Source organism: Argiope bruennichi, chromosome X2 (assembly GCF_947563725.1).
Source record: "Argiope bruennichi chromosome X2, qqArgBrue1.1, whole genome shotgun sequence".
Lineage (NCBI taxonomy): Eukaryota > Metazoa > Arthropoda > Arachnida > Araneae > Araneidae > Argiope > Argiope bruennichi.
Window position 1 is genome coordinate 113,847,520 of NC_079163.1, and position 16,902 is coordinate 113,864,421.

The 16,902-nt window shown below is 27.9% G+C and overlaps 1 protein-coding gene across 1 annotated transcript in view; it reads left to right on the plus strand.

Annotated features, from left to right (window-relative positions):
* The window catches only part of LOC129960215 (equilibrative nucleoside transporter 3-like), a 101,349-nt gene extending 84,447 nt beyond the window's left edge, over positions 1–16,902 (plus strand). The window contains exons 4-15 of the mRNA XM_056073456.1: positions 4,595–4,676; positions 6,531–6,673; positions 6,836–6,933; positions 8,287–8,337; positions 8,991–9,076; positions 10,068–10,116; positions 10,402–10,499; positions 10,850–10,945; positions 13,172–13,280; positions 13,906–13,991; positions 14,098–14,294; positions 15,521–16,902. Of these exons, the coding sequence (XP_055929431.1) occupies positions 4,595–4,676; positions 6,531–6,673; positions 6,836–6,933; positions 8,287–8,337; positions 8,991–9,076; positions 10,068–10,116; positions 10,402–10,499; positions 10,850–10,945; positions 13,172–13,280; positions 13,906–13,991; positions 14,098–14,294; positions 15,521–15,647 (1,222 nt within the window). The 3' untranslated portion in view covers positions 15,648–16,902. The remainder of the gene's footprint in view (positions 1–4,594; positions 4,677–6,530; positions 6,674–6,835; positions 6,934–8,286; positions 8,338–8,990; positions 9,077–10,067; positions 10,117–10,401; positions 10,500–10,849; positions 10,946–13,171; positions 13,281–13,905; positions 13,992–14,097; positions 14,295–15,520) is intronic.

Below are 16,902 nucleotides of genomic sequence, written 5' to 3' on the forward strand. Positions count from 1 at the left end.
CTTAAATTTTGAATTTCAGTTTTAATTTTATTGACTAAATTGAAAGCCGAGTCAAGAACAATTGGTTTTTGTTTGAAACAGTTTATTGATAGTGTTAATTTTGGACAATATTGCAAACCATACTGTAAAACATAAAATAAGTGGCATTTCTAGTATTGCATTTAATAAACTTTTAGCTTCGGATACCGCTGTATTATTACTTACATCAATAAATTCTTCTAAGACATTACAAGCTTGTTCAAACTGTGTATACACAGCTTGTCCATTCTAATCGCACAATGTATTTGTTCAGTTTAAGTATATTTATTCCATTCAAGCTTGTGAAAAGACTGGCATTTTTAGTAGGAAAGCTTAAGTTGTATCTTCTCATGGTGGATTATTTTTTTTATTCTCCCTTTTTAACTAAAAAGTTAAAAAAAAAGTCAAGGAAAACTAACATTGTTGTCTAATGGTCTACTCGGTTTCCTTTTGTTATAATTAACGTGTTTATTCTGTTTTCGGGCACGCCTTGTCCAATTAGTGATATGCTTGCGAATGAAAGGGTAAAAGCGAAACAGTTACCTACTTATTTACGATACATTTCTTACTCTAGAGAGAGGATACTTAATAAAATTTATCATTGCCATATAAATATTTCATTTTATCTTTACGTTGCTTATTAATTGTGTAGACAAGCACTTTTGAATTCTGAATTGGGGAAAAAATACTTATAGCATTTTTTAAAAGTGAGTTAACACGCTCATATTACTTACATATTTATTGTACTAGGAAAAACATACTTGTGACTGTAGGTGTTTTAAGATTTTAAGTCATATGTATGATTCTTATTCCGCAATAGTTTTCCTACTGTATGATTTTACTATTTTTTAATAGTATTTAATCAAATGAAGTCGGGAACATTAATCAATGTTTTAGGAAAAAATGCCTTCCAGTATCTAAAGACGTTGATATTAAATTTGAAATTTATGGTTGTAAAAGTTTAATTCATGAACTTAATTGGTTTTAATTTGTCAGATTAAGTGACTTCAATTTAAAATATTAACATGCATAACATTACACCATCCTGTCTCTCGTGCCTATAACATGATTATTAACATACATGCATCTATATTTTATTAAGTTAAATTGCGTAATGTCTATTCAAATATAAATTGCATTGTTTTGCTCAATCGAATTTTACTTCGATACAGAAAAATGACTAAAATATGAAACATTTGTGAAGTAAAAAATGATTTTCTTTTACTTTTTATCTTTGAATGACAAATAAATATAGCATGGATAACTGAAACGTATAGAACTATTTGGTTTTTCTGAAATAAACATTTTCATTTATAAATTTTCAATAATCTTATTGTAATGTGAAAACATTGTACTTTAAGTTAATAAAAGAAGTCATTCGAATTATGTTTAACCGACATTGCATCTAATTCTCCTAAATTTCAGATTTATTTCATAACTTTATTTTTTGGCTATCAAGTGGTTGTTTATCAATATGTGTATGAATAATAGGAGTAATCTTGCCTCTGCAATTTATTTGTGGAAAGTTGAATCAATTTATTGGAATTCTATTTCCCTAACTTTGTATAACTTTTGCAAAGTACTACGGGTTATACAGTTGTATTTGATAATAAAAATTTATATTTAAGATGATATCTATACAAAATATTTGTTAATAGCAATGAAAAATGGATTCTTTACTATAAAGACATCGCATGGAAAATTTTCTCGTAAATCTTGCCTAAAAAAAGTCATGTCACTTCAATGATATAAAAAGGTTAAATGACAAAATATAAAGTTTTAATTTTTTTTTTTTAATCCTGTTAATTTTTTTAAAGGACTATCACATTTCCATTTATATTTGCGCTGTCACACGCAATCTTGAGGGCAAAATTTTCTCCCGTCTCCCATGCTTGCCATGTTATATTCCATATCTATAATATTTATCATCCATAAATTTGTTAGCGTAAGATTATTAGCCATGCTAAATTTCTATTACAAATTTGAAATTACAATTTCAGTGCTATGTTAAATAATGCTGTTGCATTTTTAAAAGCCTACTGAAGTCATGAAATTTTACCTCAGAACAACCGTCATTAATAAAAACAGAGATCGATAGAGGGCGCTAAAATACGGCTAGACTGCAGCAAAACTTTCAATAGACAGCAGCAGTTTGGTATCGCAAGCGAAATAGGCCCTAAGTATACTGCTAAATTAAGGCTTGTTGAGATCTGTAAGCAGTGTAGTTGCCGTGACTTCCCTTCACCCTCCAGAACTTCCAAAACCAGATTGTTTTGATTTTAATTAAATATTTGTTGCAAAAGCAGTTTTTAAATTATAAATATTATGGCAAATAGCGACCCAAGAGAATTGGGTTTCAATTATCTTGTGTATTAAAAAAAAGTAAATTGAAAAATAATTTTAAGAAATTGCATAAATTTTTTAACATAATCTAAATATATCATTATAAAGTTCGCTATTGCTGTTGACTTCTGAGTCAGTCTACCGACTGCAAAATAAAATTTTCATATTAACCTGCAAGCGAATTTGAAAGCATGGAGAGAAAAAAATCCTAACAATGTTTTACAATTTAAATGACTTGATTTTTAGTTTGTATAAATTCGAAATTTGTATAAGTACACCACTATGCAAATGTAATAATTTTAAATTGCTGTATACTATGCAGATGTAATTATTATAAATATGTATACCATGCAGATGAATTTAATATAAATCACTATGGTATGCAATTGTATTTCTGGTTATAATAATTATCAATGTCATCACGTGATTCTGTAAAGCCAGTCATTTAAATTGGTTTCTGCGTTTTGATTGCAATTTATTTCTTTCGTCTAATTCCCAATAGCTCAAGATATTTTAAGATGCATCTTCGATATTATGAATATGGTAGAATATTGTGAAAATATTGCAACAATGAGGGACATTTTGTGATAATGGGATGTTTAACCTTAATTTAAATGCAAGGTAAAAATTTTTCTTTCTTTTTTCGTTTTTTCCCCTTTCCACTTTATCTCCAGAAGAATCAGAAGTGGAGGGAATTTTATTTCATTTAGATGAAAAGGATTCAACAGATTACCGCAGATAGATAAGGTTTATAATGGCTGGGTTTTTTATCTAGTCGTAATTCATTTATATATAAGGCCATCTCATTCTCCATCTTGAACGGTGCGATTCCAACCCCATCTTTGTCAAACTATTTTCATATTGACACTTTTTCTATTTTCGGAATTTTGAAAAGAAACCTATGTTCTTGCGAGAGGCCTATATTCATTTAGGGGCGCATTTTCTGCGAGTGTGTGTGTGTGCAGATCGGCGCTCTTTCGAAACTCGGCTGTGAGTGGCTGACAAGATATTGATTTTCTTTCCCATCATCCATTGGTATACCTCGCTGGTTCACTTCAGTTCTTTGGTTTCTTTTCTGAAGTTTCAGACCTGTTCCTGGTCTGTTTTGGTCACATCAACCCTTGAAAGGTGGAACAGAGATAACTGCCAGCAATTCTGTTCCTTTGATTCTGAACCGGAATAAGTGCCTTCAGATTATGTTAGCAGTTGACTATTATATCTGTAGTATTCTTTTGGGATTCAATTGTTTCATGGTTCCAATAGATCGTGTGAGAGAACGATTTTATTTCCTGAATGATTGTTTTTGATTGTAGTATTGTTTAGAATTGTGACAAATATTTATAAACGAATAAATACGCATTTATTAAAATATCGATTGCCAAGATGGAAAGGCAACCAGATCGTATACCTCTTGCATCTATGGAAGAATTGAATGTAGAAGGTTCGCCACCAACTCAAGCTAGATTGCAAGATGCTTCAAATGAAAACGATACAGTCAGTTATCCTTCAAATGAGATGCAGCGAGGTTCAGATGATACCGTTGGTACACCTATGCATCATCTGTCTAAATTTGGCTTTAGACCCATTCCTATCAAATCTCCTGTTCATGATAGGTATTTAGATTCATAGCTTTTTTCCTCATTAAATATTTTTTTAAAACTGTTTTGCTCTATTTTCAATCATTTTGTGATGTTTCTATAAATATATTAAATGAAATTCAATGTATTTATATATAATCCTTCATTGAAATAATTTTTTTTGAAGTTGTAATGTTTAGATGAATGTGAATTAGGTTTTGTAAAAATATGAAACTTTTATAGCAGTTTTCATATAAATAATATGAAATATTGAAAAGAAATTAATTTTATTCTTTAGAAAAATTCATTTGTTGAAGTAATTGCTAATTCCTTATGCAACAAAACATAATTACTGTCTTCAATGAAAATTATTTTTTTAATGTTAAGTTTTCTTCTAAAATCATTTTATTTATATTTGAAGAATTTAAAAAACTGATTACATTCCATAAAATTTTTCTTATAGAAGATTAATGAAAAGCCTCCATAAAGCTAAAATTTGGAATGATGTTTCTTTGCAAAATCAACATTATATTTTTTAAAAAAATAAATAATGGCTAATATTTTACCAATAGATTCAGTTTCTAAAGCTTTTTATTATGTGAAGTCATAAGTAAAATTTAGAAAAAAATTTAATGGGCATTATTTGTTTCTTTTAGGTTAAATCTTGTGTTCTTGATACTTATGCTGCATGGTGTTGGCACACTCATGCCTTGGAACATGTTCATTACAGCAAAGTCAGTAAGTAAATTCCATCCTCTAATTTTCTGTCAAGGAATTTTACCAATAGAATTTGTTTCTAGAATATAGATGGCAACTAGTGGTTGCTAGTTTTGCACTCTATAAAATATGTAAACTGTTTTATATGTAATTTGTTAACTTTCAAATTTAAATCGGTCATAAATTTTCTATATAAGCAAATTCTATATTTCATACTATTCTTGTATGCTATAGCTGAGCAGAGTTTACTGAAATGAAATTTCTATGAGGAAGCTGCAAATTAGAAGGAACTATGTAGGAATCAGAGTTAAAATGCTAAAGGACTTAGAAAACTTTAAGTATATAAAGATTTGCATACCAGTTTATTTTAATGTAGTTGCAATTTTAAATTAAACAACATTTTGTGTACTTTGTTTTGGTATTTAAGTAGCTTGTCTATTGATGTTGCTTTAAAAATTTTAAAGTGTCATTTAATGACTTTATTAAGTTTGGTCTAATAAAAATACAATTAAAATCATTTGTGAATCTCATTTTTTGACTGTCATGAAAACTTTTTGCTATTTCAAACCAATAATGCTACTGGACACTAAAAATATTAGCTGTAGGAAAAAAAACTGCTGAAAATCATTGTGCTTTTGTCCAAATAGTATGGACAAGAAAAGAAATGCTTCCATTCTTATGTTCAAATTGTGAATGTTGTATCGTACTGATTCTTTTACTAATACGTGTTTTCTCGCTGCATTCTCACCTAAACTGTTCTTTTCGTGTGGGAGAGTGGGCTTTATTTTTTTTTTTTCACTTGAGAATTCATTAAAAAGAAACACTCCTAACAATGCATCTTGTTTTTTTCTTATTTACCTACTTTAAATTGATCCAGGTTCAAATAATTTGTTTGGAGATGATTATACTTCAGGCATTAGATCCAGCATTATTTAACAAAGGTAGTAACCAATTATATGGCCTTATGTTAATGCACATTTGTACAGATATGATTTTCTCTTTGTATAATTAGAATTAACTGAATGGAATACATTTAATATTGCTGATTTGATGCTATTGAAATGCAGAAAAGTTCAGTTCTTACATTCCATATCAGATATTATTTCAAATATGTTAAGCATTTCGTGGGAGGGAAGAAATATTTCAGATGTCAAAATTTTCTTCGCTGCTTTTCAATTGATAAACCATCATTTGATCCTGCATCAGTGTGATATGAAATTATTTGCAAGTGTTTTATGTTATTGTTTGTTAGATTTATCAATGGCTTTTGATATCTCTTTTCAATGATCAATCAGAAAACAGTGACCAAACAACTATTGATGTGGGTATATTGGAGCTTTTTTTTAGGTTGTTGGAAATTGGATATTTTTGCTTCATTTTGATTAACAAATTCCACTTTTCTAACAAAATATGATTTTAAAGCAATTATTTTAAATGAGTTTCTGAATTTAGTCACATAGAAGAAAGATCTTGTAAATTAGACAGTTTTCTTTGTTACTATAGTACTGATTACTACTTGGATTTTAAGAAGGTTGTTATCTTGATTCAACATAATATCTGTTATTCCACAACATTTATCTCGTATATGTAGATTGATGAAAAAAATAATAATAAATCGTCTTTCTGAATGTTTTAATAATTAATTTTCTGAATGTTGCAACCAAGTATGTTATGCTAAAAGTTTATTTAACTCGTAATCTTGAAATATTTAAATTTCATTCTTCATGCTGTGTTGAGATATTCAGAGTTTATTTTATTAGTTAATTGTTAATATGCAAAAAATAATCAGGTTATAATTTTTAGTGTTTTTTTAATAGCATTTTTAATGCTTTTATAGAATTGAAAGATGTGCATACTTATAAAATTTTCTGACAGTATTTTATAGATTACAAATTAAATGTCAATGATACTGACGTGTCCACAGAAGAATACAGATCGCATTTTTTATCATATTTGGGTGTTGCTGCTCAAGTACCGAATGTCATATGTAATGCTCTAAATATTTTTGTTCAGTTTGGGTAAGTCTTTGCCATTTTGTTTTTTTATGTATATTGTTGACTTGTAATTTAAAACTTCTGTTCCACTCGTTGAATTTTGTATAAAATTATCAATTTTGGGGCACTGTATTTTCATAAGAATTCTTGGCTTTTCCCAACAACCATTTTTTTTTTTTTTTTCAGAGGAGGAACATTGACATTTCGAATTATTGGTAGCATTATAATAGAAATCATTATATTCATAGTCACAGTTTTCTTAGCAATGGTGGATTCTTCATCTTGTGAGTTTTGATTTTTTTTTATCATTAAAAAATTAATTTTATTACATGCATGAGTTTTTATTAAAATTCTTTACTATTAAATGTTTCTAATTTTTGTTTCCAATATACAATATTAAATTTCCCTCTTTGATCTCTACAGTTAAGACAAAATTTTAATGAAATGATTGAAATGTAAGTACTAGTGTAAAAGATTAATTATTTTTAAGCTACTTTATTTACTTAATCTCCAAAATAAATTCGTTAACATAAATATTTCATTTTTGCCAAAAGATACAGGTCATATATTTCAAACTTAACTTAAACTTAAGTTTCCTTATTGAGGATATTCTGAAATTAGCACTTTTCTATTAAATTTATTCTATTCCAAATATTTCTTTTTTAAAAATAAATATTTTCAGTAGTGTGATTTAAAATCAAGTGCTATTGTTTCAGAAAGCAAGTCTAAAATAATGAAAAACAGTCTCATTTCATTTATATGTGAAATTCTGCATGGTATGAGGGTTTTGAAATGCATGGCATGCATAATTCAATTTTTATAATTGTATTTTGCTTGCCTTTTTAAGTTAATCTCATCAAATAGAATACCAAAGCAAATTTATAAATATCAAAAATAAATTTGATTGCGAGAAAATAGAAAATGAAATGCTGTGGTATTCAGTGTTGTAGCGGCAGAGGAACGAGGAAATATAGATACCCTGGACATCACAGAAATAAGACGTTATGCAACCATTTGAAGACAAATATGATGAGAGAAAAAAATGATGCATGCAATTTATAATTGCTGAACTTTAGATGACCACTAAAGGACAATAATAATAATAGAAAAAATTATTTCCCAAGTGCATTTTACCCTTTGTATGCCTTTATACTCTAGTGCATATTTTCACCATTTTTTTACCTTGTTTGGTTTGGTATTTAATGCTGATAAAAGAAATTATAAATTTTTACTGCTTTATTCCATGAATATGAGTGATTAAATCAACATAATTTTGTATATATCAAAATTTGATGGACAAATATATTTTATGGTACTTATTATTTTAGACTTTTTTTCCCTCTGCACGCATCTGTCTTTGGAGCACTTGCTACTGTTAAATCAGTTGATTTAAAAATGCTACATTTTTTAAAGTTGTTTGCACCAATATACTCGTATACATTGTATAAATGACTTACTGCATGCAGTAAACTTTTAAATTAGAATTACCTTGTGATGCAATGCATTTTTGAATTTTAAGATATTAGGAACCAAAAATGTCGATTCATTCATATTATATACCAGTTTTCATTCTTATGAATTGTCTGTTGGGTACTTGGGTTTAGAAATTGATGAAATATAAAAATTCTTTGTTTCAGGGCCTGGTATTTTCTTTTATGTCACCATGACATCTGTTGTTATTATAAACAGTAAGTTTGTTTTAATTGTTTCACTTTAATAAAACTATTACAATTCCAATATTTTATATTAATATGTCTTACTTAATGTTAATCTGTTAGTTTTGGTTTGCTTTATTGCATGAAACATTCTTTGTAGCAAAATAAACTGCAGCAAATTAATGTAAACACTTTTTTTTATTTAAAATTACCATTGATTATTAGTATATTTCAAAATGATTAACATTTGTTTTCAGTTATTTGATTTAAAATTTTAAGAGCATACGAAATTTTTAATTGCATGCATGAACTTGTTAAATTGCTCAATACTAATTTGTGTGAATATCTTGTATCTCTTGCTAAAAGTTATTGGATTGGTTAGTTCCCTCCACATCCACCCTCTTTTTTTCCCCATCATACACTATGGTCCTTAATGTTTCATTTGATGTTAAAGCTTAATAAATTTGTAGGTACCCTGTAGCTGAGTATCCAAGTGTAGTTATTACAAAATAGAATTTTACTACCATTAAAGTATTTTTGAACATTTTTAAGGGAGGAAATGTGATAAGTTCGTTCAAGTACAATCTTTTGAACTAATGTGATTTAATTAAAAAAACTGTCAAATGTGTATTTTTTAAACTATATTGTTAAAAGTTTGAATGTATTAAAAATATTTTTGTTTATAGTGGCTAATGGAATATATCAAAACAGTATTTATGGGCTTGCTGCTAAACTCCCTATGAAGTATTCTATGGCTATTGTGCTAGGAGCTGTAAGTTTCCAGTTGCAGTATCTTATTCTGCAATTTTATTTGTTTAGTTTCATGTTATTAGTTTATATATTTTATGAAAAATAAATGCTATTATAACTATGTATTTAAACATGCGTCGGTTTGCATATGAATTATATTGCTTTCTTGATGCTCCAACTTGTGCTTGAAAATATGGCCTATTTTATAGCTTTAGATATGATCAAATATATTTCTACTTGAATAGAATGTCTTAAGAGAGCTAGGTTTATTTTTCACTTTGTCTGACTAATGACATAAAAAAAAATTAGTTAAATGAGCTATATCTGATTATGTTTGTTCCCTAAATATAATTTTGGTGAAGTGAAACTATTCTATATAATGAAATATCGAATATTTCATTTTGGTAAAAACGTTTCATCAGTTTTGACCTTTATAGAACTTTTCTAACTGCACTGAGTAGCGCAGTTAAGCATATATTTCTCTTTTATCTGCTTCTATGCTATTACCATGAACTAATTGAAAATAGTTCTTATAGAATTTGCTGCTGAATAATTAAACTAAGCTGTTACAATTCACGTCAAAAATATATAATTTCTCACAATTGGGAAAGATTATGATTTTTTAAAAAAAATAGACTATTCTCTTTAGTGAAATTTGCCTCTGGATTAATGCAAAAATCTTTGAATTTATTGTTTATTTGTAAGACAATTTTAACTTCCATATAAAGGCTGGTCAGTAACAAAAAGTCTGGCCATTTTTTTTTCTGTAAATTTTATTGATTAATTTCGAAAAAAAAAAAATGGTTTGCAGATTTTTCTTGTATATTATTTTGATAGTTATATGAAGCTTATAATTGATATAGTGTATGCTTTGTATATTGCAAATCGAGGATCTGTGCCTGAACTGAAGTGTTTACCGCCTGATGTAAAACAATTGCTGATAGAATTCGTTTTATTGTGTTTTCTGATTTCATGCTCTTTATAAAGTTGTATTTTCCCCCCTTTTGTTTTAGAATACAAGTGGAACATTCACATCATTAATTCTAATTTTGTCGATTGCAGGTATGTATTAAAGTTTTGTAAATTTTTTTTCTTTTATAAATTGGCTTTTTATTCTTTTATTTAAACAATATGTATTATATTTATACATTACAGTTTACTGTATTCTATTAATATTATGTTAAATTAGTTAATTATTAGTACATTTCTTCCTGTACTTAAAATTAAATGATCAAAGATTTTAAGAATTTTTGTCGTGTTTTCTCATCTAGCACATTTTTTTTAAAAGTAACTTTCTGTAATGTAGAAAAATCACTATTTTTCATGGGTCTTTTTTTATGTATGTAGCTTCACCGAATCTAAGAACTGCAGCTATTTATTACTTCATCACTGCTTTATTTGTACTCCTTGCTTGTGTTGATACATACTTTGCATTGCCCTTAATTGTGAGTATCCTTTAGTCATTACTTTCTTATATGTCTAGATAATAAAATAGAATTCTGTTTTCTGAAATACTTCTACATTAGCTTTTAATGGACACTAATTTAATTTTCAAAATATTCATAATTTCTTTCAAATATTTACTGTTAATATTTAATAACTTTTATATGCTAGTCTTTCATATCAATCACATTTTGGATAAATGCACAAATCCATTTTTTTTTTTTTTTTTTTTTTTTTTTTGCATAAAAATGTCTAATAAAATTAATTTAGTTAGGCTCTTGTAATTTTATATTTTTATTCTTAATTGTTAAACCTTAAAATTTCACCCATGGCTCTTTATTGTGAATTTTAGCGCTTCTATCGATATTATGATCGATTAACTGAGAGAGCTATGATTGAAAATCGAGCAAATACTGGAAGACCACCTTACTGCAAGATATTTTGGAAGGTAAAGAATTTTATGTTTATAAAGATTTTTGTCTGTTATTTTTTATCCTTAAGCCTTCCATTTAAAGAAGTTTATCAATGATTTGATTGTATCATTTTTGTGTGCAAAATTTTGCTACTGGAATTTAAGATGTTTGCCTTCGTTTTTGTTGTTTAATAAACAATGCAAACAAATGCAGTTGGAAAGTTTTTACTAGTCAGGGCAAAACAATTTTTCTTCCATGAAATCTTCTGATGAATTCGGTATAGTTTTGCATTATTATTCAGCTACTGCAAAAATTTAAGGGAACTGTTACAGCTTTGTTACATTTCTCTCCAATATCATAGGCGAGAATATAAAAGATAAATTTTTCTTTCTTAATTTCATAGGTAACTATTCCCAAGATTGTGTCGCATTGCAGTTAATCTCTTGAAGCATGACGTCTGCTGTCTTGAATTTTCTTTACTAATTTCTGAATCTGCATTTTCAAATGTAGAGTTTTGTTATCTTTATTTTTATTTTTTACCCATTAATAGTCGCGGCATAAATAAATGTTTTACTCAAGAGTAAAACAGTCCCATCTTTAGCAGTGAATAATTTATAGTAAAATTTCTGTTGTTGGAATATAAAGATATTCTTTGAAAATTAATCATGGTCGAATTCATAAATCTTTATTCCGATTTTCGCATATCACTCAACTCAGTGAAAGATAATTGAATAATTTTACAGGGAATTTTTGGATTTTTCAAAGTCATGGCCATCATAGAAATATTACACGCTGTGCAGCACTATAAAAAAGTTAAGAGCACAGAAAGTGCGGTGACCATTTTTAAATTTCCAAAATCTGTGTTCCCAGGATTTTCGCGAGATCAGCATTTTATAGAGCTTGTTATATTAATGGATAAATCTATTTTATGTCCAGCCAGTAAAAGTTAACCAAAGCCTGTTTAAATCTAAAATTGCTCACTTAATTCTAAAAGTGCGCACTATGTATAGTTAATTTTCTGCTGTGAATTATTCAGTTAGATTTAATTGGTAGAAAACTAAAATTAATTCACTCTAATTATGAAATGGCCATATTCGGAGTCAAGCAAGATTATTTCAGTTTTAAATGTTTTTAAATGTGCTTATTGTATCATAACACTTGTATTAAATTTCACCAATTAAAAACTTGAAAGAACATTTCTAAGAACCTTGGTTGAAATCGCATGGCTACATTTTTTATTAAATATAAATAATAAATTTGCGGTTGATCAGTGTTCATTTTTGTCTTTCACCTCCGTTAACATTTTGTTTCCCGGATATTGATCTTTTTTTTTTCTAGATATTAACAAAAAAAAATTTCTGCAGGAAATGCTGTTTAATAAGAAATTAAATGTAGCTGTGGTTTGAATCTGAAAGTATCCTCTATACAGAATTTGAGGGAAAGGTGATTTAATCGAGGAAAGTAGGGTTCATCTTAAAGTTTTATTAATAAAATGACCGTTTAAATTAATATTCGGCGATTTTTTCCCATATTATTATACTTTATTATAATTTTAGTAACTTCATCGATAGCTTCATTTTGACTCAATTCCATTTTCTCTTGATTTAAATTCATTTCCATTGTGAAAAGAGCATTAAAATTAATAATTACCAATAAGTTATCTATAAGCATAAACTCCCCAATCCTTAAATACCTAGACGTTTTCATTTGTACTTTAAAAATAATGCATTGTATATTACTTTATAATCTTATAGTTGTCTGGGGAATTGATTTAAATTCAGTAGATATAAAATTAAATAGTTTTTAATCTTAAGAAATGTGTCATTTATCACACAGTATTGAACCTTTTGTGGTTAAGTTATTTGTGAAAGTTTAGCTGCTCTCAAATATTTAATGAGTTTTTTTAATGATGTAATGCAGAATAGAAAATGTAGTTTATATTTTCTCCTTGAATAAATGGAGACGGAAAGAATTATCCCTACATTAAAGTATCTGCCTATTATCGGTGTTATAGTTTACACTCGAATTTTTGTAGCATTTAAAAAATGCTGTTTGCTTTTGAATATATTAGTAATTTTGCTATTAATTATTTAGCATGAATTTTCAGAATTTTTTTTTTCTTATTTGAAATTTGTTTAAAGCTTTAATTATGTCCCATTTGCAATTTTTAAAACTGTTTTAACTCGTATTGCATTGAATAAGTTACATTATTTTTATTTATTTTTTGCGTGCTTTAATATCAACTAATTTTTCTTTTATAGACATGGACTCAGTGTTTCAACGTTTTCTTTGTTTTTTTTGTCACACTGACTGTTTTTCCTGCTATACATGCTGATATAGAGATGGTGGATAAGGATTTCATTATACCTGGTAAGTCATTGTTTGTTAAAATATTCGTTTTTGTATTTACTTCAAATTTTACAGTCTTTGAAAATTGTCTTTCTATTACGGTTTGATGAACTACTATGGAATTTTACGAAAATCTTCCACTAACCACCTTCATGGTTGTTTAAAGTGCTATGCCCCCGATTCCAAATGGATATTTCCAAATTAAGATAATGAATGCTAATGAAGTATTAGAGATGAATAAATAAAAGCGGAAATGCTTAGTTTTATTGTATTTTTTCTAGCTGAACTGTTTTTTCTTGATATTTGTCTAAAATTGATTATGAATCTGAGAATTATTTAAAATCTTGTGCAGTTTTTCATTTTATCTTCCATTTTATTCCAAATCCTTCTTTATTTCCACTTTCACTAATTGCTGTAATTTACTACATAAGTTTCTATCAAACCGTAAATATAATGATTTAGTTGACAACTTTCCCCGTACTATTGCTGAAACTGTAATGAAAGTTATTCGAAAGGAAAAGTCAATATTTCCTTAATTATTATAGAATAATTGCTGTAATTATTAGAGATAGGTATTAAGTCGAAGTTACTACATATTGAAGCATTTTGAAGGTATATAAAATAACTAATTTTAATTTCATTTCAGAAAAATATTTCACTCCTGTAACTTGTTACTTATGCTTCAACTTTTTCGCCATGATGGGAAGTTTGGTTCCAAACTGGATAAAATGGGTATTTTCATATATTTGTTTCGATTGTCTCTGAGCATTTTCTTAGTTTTGTTTTGAAAGTACTCTAATTATTTTATCATTAATTGCACATTTTCTTTTTTCTTTAGCCTGGACCCAGATTTTTATGGATACCAATTGTTTTGCGAATATTTATGATACCATACTTCATGTTATGTAATTACAAGCCTGATAAAAGACAAATCCCAGTTTTAATAGATAATGATTGGGCTTACTTCGGAATGGCTGTTGCTTTTGGATTTACTAGTGGCTATTACAGTAGCTTAGCTATGATGTATGCTCCAGGGTTAGTATTTTCCATATCTTTCCAAATTATATTTAAGATCATGCTTGAAAAAGGTTTGAGAGCAATTCTTTAGTCAAAATTTAATATATCGTGTAACCTTGCATTTATTTCACACTCCCTTATGCAGTTTTAAAACTTATTTCTCGCATCTTGCAATTATTATAATTTTCTATATTGATATGAATCCTTTCATTGCAAAATTAGAGCTCATGATTCTCTAAAAATGTTCAAATTTTTAGTTCTTAAACCAGACTAGAAAATTATGTACAAATAATGAAATTAATATCCTTACACTTCTTATGTGCTCAAGATATTGTATGATATCCCCACGACATTGTTGAATATCATGAATGTCGCATAATATCGTATGCAAGGCATCAGGTGCAGTTAAGATTTATTTTCAAATGATCCATAAAAATAAGTTTGATAATGTGAGGGGGGGGGGGGAACTGACTAGTAGCAAATCTTTAAAAGACAGAAATCGTGTGGGCCCCATTGAAATATTTTGGGGTCTTTTGTCTAATGTATATGATCAAAACAGAATGTGTCTTCCAATTACAAGAAATTAACCTTACACTGGAAAATATCACTTCATTGCTGTGTTTAATTTAAGGATGTGTTTGAACAAACTTTCACATTTTTTATAAGACACCTTCGACATTTCAGACACACTAAGTAATTAATGGATTTTAAAATCAAACTTATTTTTATTTTGAACAGTCAGTTTTTCGAATACAATAAAGGTTGTCACATTGGAATAAAATGGAACTAATAAATGGGATATAATTCTGATTAAATGCATCGAGTCTTGCCAATTATAGGTGTCTTGCAGGGTTACACTTTGCCAAATTCAGTTCATTTTCTCATAAACCTAACTCATTAAATTGTATTTTTTTAAACTGTGAAAATTTTCTACTGTCGGTTTAGATTATAGGTTGATGTATTGATTCTATAATCTTTGAAAACTAAATTACCGTCTCCTTCTTGGTAAATCTGTTTCATTTAGAATGTTTCTAAAATTGCATTATTCCCAAGTTTGATATTCAATTGTTCTTCTAGTTCTATTCTCTTAAATATTTTCTATATGCCTGTTAATCTTATCTTTTCGTTGGTGATTTTAATGAATAGAAATACATCATTGTTTATTAATTAATACATTATTAGTTGCCGAAGCTCTTTAGAGTAATTTCTTGACATGATTTACTAGGCAATTTTTCTGTTTTCAGGTGTGTTGAAAAAGAACATGCTCCAATCGCAGGAATGATGGCTGCATTGTTTTTAGTTCTTGGTATAGTCTGTGGTGTAAATTTTACTTTCTTTGTATCCTGGCTGGTTGAAACAAAGCTATTTTGATTTCTTTTTATATCGGATGGGAAAATTTGATCTGAGTAAAATGAAGTTTCCTAGAAGAAATAAAACTTGAAAATATCTTTCATCTTCATTAAACTTCCAGTGTTTCATAATATGTTGTAAATAAAAACAACATCCAAAATACAAGAGTTTGTGACATTTCCTTTGTACAGACTGTTTACATAATCTCTAGCGGACTTTGTTACGAGTTGTACTTTTTACAGCTGACAGAAGTTGCATTTGTTATACATGTCATGTATAGTTTATTGCTGTTTTCTATTGTAAACCGTACATTTCTAATGCCCAGTGGATAGAAGATAATTGTTAATTCTTTTTGTGTGTGTATGTAAATATATTTCATTTGTACTTAACAACAAAAAAGCTCTCCCTCTCATGTTTTGATATATCTTGTATCTTTTCCCCCATAGGTTTGTTTGAAATGTTTCAGTATTTGTTAACCGTCCTTGATTGTATAATTGTCTTTTATACTATTTGATCAAAACATTGAAACTTTGAATTATTATTTATATTCGTAATGCAATGCATTGTGTAGCTACGAATGCTAATGATAATGTGCGATTATGAATTACAATGCCAAAATTTGAAAATATTGCAACTGTTTTTTACTTTACCTTGACACCATTGAAAGATGGTACTAGTTATAGTTAACGATTTATTTATTCTACCATTTTTTAGAATTTTACTGTTATATGCACTCTTGAAAAGGCAAATTTTTTTTTTACTGAAAACCAAGCTTGGATGCTAACAATTTTTCAGGTGATACTGTAATTTAAAACTTTGAATACTATTCGATAGTGTGCACTTACTATGTTACTTGAAAAAACTTTTAAAACGGCTTTAATACAAACTTTTGTAGCAGAATAAGTTGATTTTAATAGTAATAAATATTTTGAAATTAACAATGGTTAAAGGGTAGTTTAAAATTTGATTCTTTTTTAATGTTGATTGATGTCTGATATCACAAAGCAATTGTTGTAAAATTTGAATACACAATTTATAATTTAGATCTGTGGCATTGCATTCTAAATGTTATGCATATCAAGATGTTGTAATAGATTCTTTGTCTTTTTGATAATTATTTATAATAAATGTTTATGTAAAAGTGTAAAAACATTCATAGTTCAATAACTTTGGCTGTTTAGTTGGAAATAGAACTAGTCTCATTGCAGCATTTTGGAATCCTGTTTCAAACTTTGTATTTGTAACTCATGTTCATGGAAATAAAAATAAATTTCGT